Here is an 8,841-nt window from a genome sequence, read left to right on the forward strand (position 1 = left end):
AAGCTTTGCTGGGTTTGGAAACATAGAGACCACAAAAAGCATGGAAAGATGAGAAGACTCTGCCCTCCCCAGTACCTTATCTCCTGGGGAGATGCCCCATAAATCTTTGTAGTAGATTCTGCTGAGGCCAAGGCCATAGCACAAAGCATGTCTTCACCTCTTAAACTTCCAGAGCAACCACAAAGCCCTCATCTATAAGCAGGGGGTTAGAAGCCCAGGGCCAAGGTTCCTTTTGGACAGTGGCTTCTCTGAGGTTAAACACCAGCTCCTCACTGCTGGAAGATAGGAACCCATCTCGGCTGCCTTCTTCAGGAAGGTGCCTGTGGAAAAGAGTCCCCCAGCTGAGCTCCTCAGCTGATGAGTGCAGGAGAGGAAACAAAGCACCACCCAGAACAGGAGAGTTGCGCCGAGCGCTTCCCAAGTCCTTATTTTCCTGTTGGTGGAGTTTGGCTTGCAGCTGTACTCCTGGTTTGTCACAGAGAAGCTGCCCTGTCCCAGGCATCAGGCTTCTGGCATGTTCCTCGGGCAGCAGCGAACAGGCCCAGGCTGGCACCAGGCTGCACAATGGAACCCTTGGGGTCTCTGCCAGCCCTGAGCGCCTGGTGTACCCCGCTTCCTCCTGCAAGCTGGCGTGTAGGATGTACAGTTGGAGCCCGTGTCTCATCTGCGGGTGGGCTTGGACCCATGCTCAAGCATTGGCAGGGACATACCTGTACTTGGCTTGCGCCCAGGTCCCATCTCAGCTGCTTCCTGGCTTGATGAGGTGGTCGAGCCACGAGCGGAGTGGTCTGGCTCAGCCCCACCAGCTGCTTACTGCAGCCCATGGCACTTGTTTTCCAGCCTCTACCAGAGGGTGCTGCGGAGCAAGAGGGTGCTGCAGAGCCAGAGGGTGCTGCGGAGCCAGACAGCACTGTGGAGTCTCAGAGCTCTGTGACCATCAAGCAGCTGAGGTCATCTGTCGGTCTGGAGCTCCCCACTATGGAGGTGGACGAGGTGAGTGGGAACCTGTCTCGCTTCCGTGGTCACACTGGTGGCCCTAAGGACGTGCGCTGATGTTCCTCTGGAGGCAGTGGGAGGCCCGTTCTGCAGCAGAGAGAGCTTCTGGCTGCCAAGAGACCTCCCAAATTACTCTAACGTGGAGTATTAATTAACACATTCATTACTGAGTATGGGAGAAGATTTTCCCCATGGTCTTCCCACTTTTAAGCAGGGTGGCTGCAGGATGAGACTGGGTTTGAGGAAGAGACCCTCCAGCCATGTCTGTCCTTTGCTCCAGGCAGTGGCTCCCTCCTCTCCTGCACCCATTTCCACAGCTGATGTCTCAGTGTCTCTTCCCCTTCCTCCAGGTTTTCCACATCCTGCCGCTGTACGGCGTGCTGCAGCCGGGCGAGAGCGAGCGGGTCAGGGTCACCTTCTCTGGCCATGCAGACATCATTGCCCGCGTCACGGCGCTGTGCCGCGTGGAGGGAGGCCCGACCTATGAGGTTGCGCTGCGTGGGGAGGCCTCGCTCATCCACTACCTCCTGGACAGCACGGAGATGGACTGCGGGCTGCAGGTACCAGGCGCTTCTCTTGGCAGGAATCCTTGAGACCATCCCTGGCAGGTGGCTGCCCACCGAGGTCCAGGACTCTCACTGGCTTCTTTGGTTGTTTGGCTTGGAGGTGCAGCTTTGGGGTAACAGGTCCTGTGTCCAAGCTGGTTTTAATGGTCATCTCCATTGCCCTTCCTGAAGCTGGGAATCCCTCCTCTTCAATGAACTCTGGCTCCCAGGGCAGGTGGTGATCTCCAGGGAGATGTGCCCTGAGACATCCATCTGCAGATCCGCTCCCAGATCCTGGGGTCCAAGGAGATGGTCTCTTTCAGTGCTCTCCATAGACCAACAAAAGGAAGCAGGAACAACGTTACCATGGGCTTCAGTCACCGTGTGAGAGAATGTCCCAGAACAATCCCCATTTTACCTCTTTTCAGTCAGCCCCCCCAACATTGCCAGCTGTTGGCCCTGTACGTCTTGCCCCGTGTCCTTGGTTTGCTGTCCCTGGAAGCTCTGCAAATCCCTTTTCTTCTGAAATGCCTCCTTAGTGCCTCTCTGTCAGTGCCAGCAGAATCCAGGCATCCCAGCACGTACATGGCTCCCTCGTAAAGACAAGTGATGCCCTACAAGTGGGTCAAGGGATGGTGACTGAGAGCACGGTGGGCTGGCCATGCTGGATGGGGCGGTTGCCTTGATCTGTCCTGAATTTCCTTGGAGCCTTTGCAGAGGCTCTGCTCCATCCAGGGCTCCATCCAGGGCTCCATCAATTTGAGAAGTGGGGGAAGTCCGAGGGAACTAAGCTCACTGGAGATGGATCAGAGACTGAATAGGGGCTCGGCCAAGAAGGTCCTTGGCACTAGTTAAGGGTTGCTGTCCAGACCACTGAGCACCCCCAGCTCAAGGGGGCTGGTAACAGAAGAAGCTTCCTGGTGGGAGCCATGGTCCTCCTTTGTGTTTCAGCTGGCTGTCAGATGACGCCTTAAAGTGCTGAGGACTTGTATCTTAAAATCCTAGAACAGTTTGGGTTGGAAGGGACCTTAGAGGTCATCTTGTCCACCTTCACTGAGCAGGGACATCTTCCACTAGGTCAGGTTGCTCAGAGCCTCATCCAGCCTGACCAGATGTTTCCAGCAGTGGGGCATCCCCCAGTTTATTACTGAGCTTTTTGTGGTGGTTGCTGCACCTCTGCGCGCTGCCATAAATACCTGCGTGGGTTCCTCAGGTTGGCCTGGGAGAGTCAGGTGCCCGTCCCTCCTCTTCCTCTGCCTCTCTCCTGCGTTGTGTCCATCGGCTCTCATCCCAGTGTCAGCAGGAGGAGATTGCCAACATCCAGATGTGTGTCCTCAGTTTCCCGCCCCTCTGTCTTCTCTCCAGCTGTTTACCGAAGTCACCAAATCAGAGGTCACCCTGCGGAACAGCGGGAAGATGGGATTCACCTACGTGGTGCTGAGCCCCAGCACGGCCACCGCGGACAGTCCTCAGCCTGGCGTGCCCCTGGTCCTGCCCAGCACCGTGAGTAGCACGAGGGGTTGACGCTGGCTCCACATCAGGCTGCCCAGGAGGGGGTTATAGGGGAGGAACAAAAGGTTGGGCAAGCAGAGTCCTAGTTGTACCAGGTGAAGTTGTGCTGGTAGCGGCACTGGAGCAGGATGGTGCAAGGTCTCCTGAGCGTCTCCTTCCCCTCAGCGTTGGGTGGTGGGACAGGACTTCCTCCAGGTCCCTGCCTGCCTCCTGTCAGCACTAAGGACGTAAATAGTCCCACTCTTGGGCACGCAGCTCCTGTGTCGGAACTCGCGCCGGCCCCTCGCTCCTCCAGCTCGTAGCATCCCCTGTCCCAGTGCCTGGGTTCTGCCTGGATCCCTCAGCTGAAGCAGCATTCCTATCCGTGTCCCTCCTGGCAATGGGAAGAGGAGGCCAAATGGCTTTCACATGTCCTCGTGCCAGTCTCCTGCAAGGGGTGACACTGCTCCAGAGGACACAGCTCTGCTTGGCCCTGGGCAGTTGCTGCTGTGCAAGCAGCTTGGCAGGACTTGCTTTTGCAGATGCCGTGTTGGGAGCTGGAGTCCGGGGCTCCGGGGACCAAGAGGCAGGATGTGTCCTGCTCAGCAGCTTCTCCCTGCGGCGTGGGGGGGAGCAGGGAGCTGAAGGTCCAGCCCAGTGAGCTGAGAAGAGCTGTGGCTGTGCCCTGTCCCCTGAGCAGTGTTGCCACCTGTTTGTATTGGCTCTCAACCTGCTTGGCATGAGCCCAACTCCAGGCTCAGACAGCTCTTCTCTAGGAGCCCAGTGAGGAGGGGATTTGTGGGGAACCCCTTCATCCCTGGAGCTCGTCCGAGCCTCTGCCTCTGCTTTTCCAGGGGTGTAAGTTTGCAGGTCACTGTGAGTCTAGATAGTGCCATGCACCCTCGGTGTAACCACCCAGGCAGGAGCTGTTGGTTGGGCTCATGAGTAAGAGGTCAGGCTCTTGGACACCAGCCTGGGAGCCACTGCAGTGCCGTGACAGGAGCTGCTGGCCCTGCTGAGAGTTTGGGCACGCCGCTCCTCCTCCACAGCAGCTGGCAGAAGGGCTTTTCTTTGCTGCTTGGGTCTGGCAGAGGGTGGGCAGTGTTGGCAGGAGGACAAACCACAGCCCGGTGTAGGAGACTTGAGCTTTTGGATGCAGGGAAGCTGGAAGGCGATGTGTTGTGTGAGAACCTGCAAGGTGCCTTCTCATCTCAGCTTACCGGTGGTCTGAGCCACCCCTCTGCCAAGCCCTCTGGTTGAATTCCCCTCCTCTTCTTCCACACCTCCAGGGTTACATTGGACCTGGCAGAGAGCAAGTGCTCACTGTCTATCACCTGCCGGGAGTGCCTGGAGTCTTCTGCAGGACCTTCCAGATCCAAGTGGGTCACCTGGAGCCAGAAGAGATCAGGCTGAAAGGAGAGGGGAATTTTCCCAGGATTTATTTGGACCTTCCTAGGAGAATCAAAGGTGAGCACTGTCTGACTGCTTCTCGGGGAGGTCCCCTGGGGGTCTTTTTCTGCCCCCCTGTGTCATCATGCTCATAGGGCAGTTCACACCCACCTCCACCAAGCCTGGAGGTTTCAGGGCTGTTGTTCTTCTGGTTGCTTTCTAGAAGCACATGGGCTTTGCTCCAGAGAGCCATCCTGGCCAGTGTCATCTGTTGGTGGCCTGGATAAAGGGGACAGCTAGAAAGCAGTGTTGGGGAAAGCTGTAATGTGGGCTGGCAGGGATTTGGGCAGGGGTGGGGGGGATGAGATGCTCCCTTGTGTGGAGGAAGATGGGTGGGAGAGAACATAGAAGAAAAGCAGCATCCTCTTTCCATGCGTTGCTGGAGGAATGTGTTTGTGGGAAGGGCCAACGCTGGGGGTGTGGAGCTTCCCAGCTTTAACGGGGACGCCGCTGCGCCCACACTTCTATTTGTGGCTGTTTTCTTCCTTCAGGAAATGAGAACTATGAGCACATCCTCAAAGAGGCAATAGAAAAGCTTGGAGGAGACAGCCAGAGAGACGACGCGGTGGTTGTCGGGGAGGCCACGGCCAGCAAGCCACCCATGGACGACTCTGGCACTGTGGTGAGACCGGCTGCTGCCCTGTTTGGCAGGGGCCACCCTCTCTCTGTGTCACTTGTCCCCCTTGCACGCTGCAGCTGGCTCCCCTGGGCTGGCCACAAACATGGGGCTCCTCTGGTAGTAGTCCTTCCCGTGGGTGCCTGAGCTTCCTGAGTGCCCGAGGGGGAGGTCCTGAAGACTGTGCTCAAGCAACTGAGATGTGTCTCCAAGAGCTGTCAGCGCTGATGTGGTTCCCTCATGGAGAGAGCTTTTGTCTGAGCTGCCCTGGCAGCGGCTGGGGACAGGCAGCTACTTGGAGCTCTGGCAGGTCCTTGACTTGTTTGGTCAGATCAGCTTGCATAAGGGTGGCTGAGCAGGCGAAGGTGCTGGAGTTCATCTCCCTTCAGATATGGTCCTGGCAGATTCTGAGCAGCTGGACAGAAGGACCCCATCATAGACTGTATTGGCCAGGACATCCAGAGGCCATCTACCCCCTGCAGCGAGTAGGGACACCTTTAAGTAAATGAGGTTGCTCAAAGCTTCATCCTTGAATGTCTTCAGGCATGAAGCCTCCACCACCTCCTTGGGCAAGCTGTGCCAGGGTCTCACCACCCTCAGAGTGAAGGACTTGTTCCTGCTTCTTACCAAGAGCAGGGTGGGATTAACTTCCCTTTGCTAACCAGCCACTGTCTTTGTTTTCCTCAGCTGGACGTTGGGGTGCAGATGGAGATGGAGAACATGCTGATAGAGCAGCACGCCCTGGAGCAGCAGAAAGCTCTCTCCTCCGGTTCCCTGGAGGACGCTGCCTTTGACCAGTGTGCTCGTCGGAGGCTTCTCAAGTTAGTAGGGCCCCTGTGCTCTGATGGTAGCGCACAGTGGTGCGCCCCTGCTCCTGGGAGCTCCTTGTCTCTGGGAATAGCTGGGGACTTGAGAAGGGGGTTGATCCTGACAGTTTGGACGTGCTACCAGTGAGCAGCCTGAGGACTTTTTTCCAGTGGCTTTTCACAGCAGAGGAGTTGTGCCCAGTGTCTGTTTAAACTCATTTTATTCTAAGAACCTGTTAGTAGCTGATAAAAGCTTGGACCTGGGTGCCCCGTGACGTACCAAAGTCTTCTTAGCAGAAGATCAGACCTTGGGCTTCATGGGCTGGAGTTTCTCCAGCAGTGACTACAGAAGCACCTGCTTTGTTTGCATCCTCCTCCACCTTAAGGACTGTCCTTGCTTCTCCTTCCAGAGTGGAGCTGCCCGAGTACATCCTGGACTTTGGCCACGTCGTTCTTGGTGACATCCACACGCACGTCGTGAAGATCACCAACCCCGGGCAGCTCCCCGCGTCCTTCTGCGCCGACGGACGGGCTCTGTGTGGCACCGGTAACCCATGCTGGAGAGACTTCCCGCGGGCTTGAAGGACCTGTCTCTGACAGATGAGCTGGGGCCACGGGGAAGGGTTTAGAGTGCTCTTTTGCATCGTTTTCTCTTCCTTCCTCCCCCTGCTCGGTACTCTGCAGCCAGAACTCTCCTGGCCCGCAGTGTGCAGCCACCTGGGCTGCCCTGACGCTTCATTGCGGGGGCTCCGTGGGCTGATCACCTTGGTCACCTCTCAGCATCTTCTGCTCTTGGCTACCAGGAGCATCTCCTGAGTGTCTTTGTGCGCTCCATGAGCTTGTGTTGGGAGCAGACGGGACCCTTGGTGCTTTGGAAGTGCTTTGTTTAGAGTTCGTAATGGCACAGTGCTGCTTTAGCCTCTCTTGAGACAACAGCCTCTGAGGTCAAAACAGGCTTTCAAAACAGGTCCTTGAGGACCATCAGATGGTGACTTGCTGCATGTGAAGGGTGGTCAGGTGTCTCCTCTAAATTGTCTTCCAAGCAGCACCACAGCACAGGGGAATCTTCCCTGGAAGTTCTTTGGAGAGATCTGCGCATCCTTCCTGGGGGCCTGGTGAAGGAATTGCTGGTGCTCCTCAGCTGATGGGTTTCCGTTTTACCCTGCGGGTCTTGAATTCAGGCTGTGAAATTCCTTTCCCTTTGAGCGGTGACAAGAGAGAAGGAGTGGCTGTCTTCTCTGGAGACACAAAGGGTCCTTCTGCCTGACAGTCCTGTGGACACCCATACGGTCTGAACATACTTGTGACCAATTTCACGATGCTGGTGTATCTCAGCTGCTTTATTTTCACCCTTTCAAGGTTTCAGTGTGGATCTGGGCTGCGTGAAGAACCTGCCCTTCTGTGAGACAGAGACCTTTGAAGTGCGCTTTGACCCGCAGAGTGCCAACCTGCCGGTGGGAGAAGTGAATGTTGTCCTGCCCATCAAGGTACTGTATCCTTCCTCACCTCCCTGTGCCAGCACGGCCTTTTGAGGCAGCTGTCAGGTTGGGGACAGCAGCAGATGTTGCCTGGACCTTCAGCTGGATGCTCTGCCCCTCACTAGGCAGAAGAAGGCCCCACATTTCCCATCCGCCTCCATGCCAGTGTGGCTGAGCCATCCATCTGCGTCTCCAGGGACAGACTGGAGTTTGCTGCTGTCCAGTGTGGACAGTGTCAGGAAGAAACCATCAAGCCCCACAACCAACTCCAGGTCCCCTGTTCCATCACCATGAATGAGCCTGTTGTGAAGGGGAGGAAGAGACGACGCGGGACACGTAACTTCTCGGTTGGGTTTTCTGTGCCTCTCGTGCCTTTTCTGCCGCTGTGGGTGCCTCACCGCGTGGGGACGGCTCGTGGGAGGGAGACTGGAGGGTATGCAGCAAGGCTGGTTCACCTGGACTTGTTGAGCAGCTGATGTTTCACTTCTCTGCCACCTTCACCCATTCGTCCTCCTCCAAGGACGGTGCCTGCCCGTCTGCCTGCCCTGCCCACAGGTTTTCCCTCCAGTTCTAGGCTGCAGTGGCCACATCTGGTCTGGATGTGGGTGCTCTTGGCGCCGTGACGGTGTCTCAGAGCACTGTGGGCACTTGAGGGTCTGTCCTCACAGACCAAAGAGACCTCACAAGGTTCCTTCCTGTGCCCAGGTGGACAAGTATTTGCCACTGTACCTTAAACAAAAGCTGCTGAGGCAGTGGAAGAACAAGCGCTGTGTCTTCCAGGTGCTGCCCTTGGCCAGGACCCTGACTCCAGGACAGCGCTACAAGGTGCGAGTCAGGTTTACACCCCGGAAAGAGGTGAGATTGACGTGTGGAAAATAGACTCTATAACTTGCTGAGAAGTATAAGCTGCATCCGAGTCCTCATCCTGTTCCTGCAGCTGAGGGGGAGGCTTAAAAATGTCGTTCAGATCCTGTTCTGGTACCTGGTAAATTTTATCGGGTCTGGTACACCTCTGCCCTATACTGCACGTCGAGCAACACCGCCTCCGTTTACCTTTGTGTTTTTTATTCTCCCTCTCGAGTGCTAGTACCATAGGATCTTGTGGTGGGACTAATCCACACTCCCTTTGCCACTCTGGATGGTTTTGGAGGGTGTAAAACATATCCAGATATGTAACTTCATCCCATTTTCCTTCTCTTCTTAGAAATAACATCCATTGTAATAAGGTGTTGTAATCTAATGTTCCGTTTAGTGGCCATTTAGCCCCATCTTCTAATTTATACCAAGGCCACCACTGATTACAATATTTCATAAGTGTTTTCTTCTTTTCAGTGCCTCCTGATCCCACCAATTCCTTCCAATGGGCTAGCACACACCCTAGGGGATTCTTCTTAGAGGCTCCACTTTGATTGTTACCCATCATTTTAGGCTTAGACTGCGACGGTTACAGTTTGAACCTT

At 55.8% G+C, this 8,841-nt stretch overlaps 1 protein-coding gene across 1 annotated transcript; it reads left to right on the plus strand.

Moving 5' to 3' along the window:
• Window positions 1-978: 978 nt before the first annotated feature.
• On the plus strand, window positions 979-7,556 carry LOC311204710 (hydrocephalus-inducing protein-like; the record flags this gene model as incomplete). Its single annotated transcript, XM_084281088.1, has 9 exons — window positions 979-993; window positions 1,347-1,556; window positions 2,907-3,044; window positions 4,322-4,499; window positions 4,973-5,103; window positions 5,785-5,918; window positions 6,314-6,450; window positions 7,263-7,390; window positions 7,548-7,556. The coding sequence occupies 9 exons, from the start codon at window positions 979-981 to the stop codon at window positions 7,554-7,556; spliced, it is 1,080 nt and encodes a 359-aa protein (XP_084137214.1).
• Window positions 7,557-8,841: the final 1,285 nt, after the last annotated feature.

This window comes from Gallinula chloropus (genome assembly GCF_964237585.1).
Source record: "Gallinula chloropus genome assembly, contig: HAP1_SCAFFOLD_174, whole genome shotgun sequence".
NCBI classification, from domain to species: domain Eukaryota; kingdom Metazoa; phylum Chordata; class Aves; order Gruiformes; family Rallidae; genus Gallinula; species Gallinula chloropus.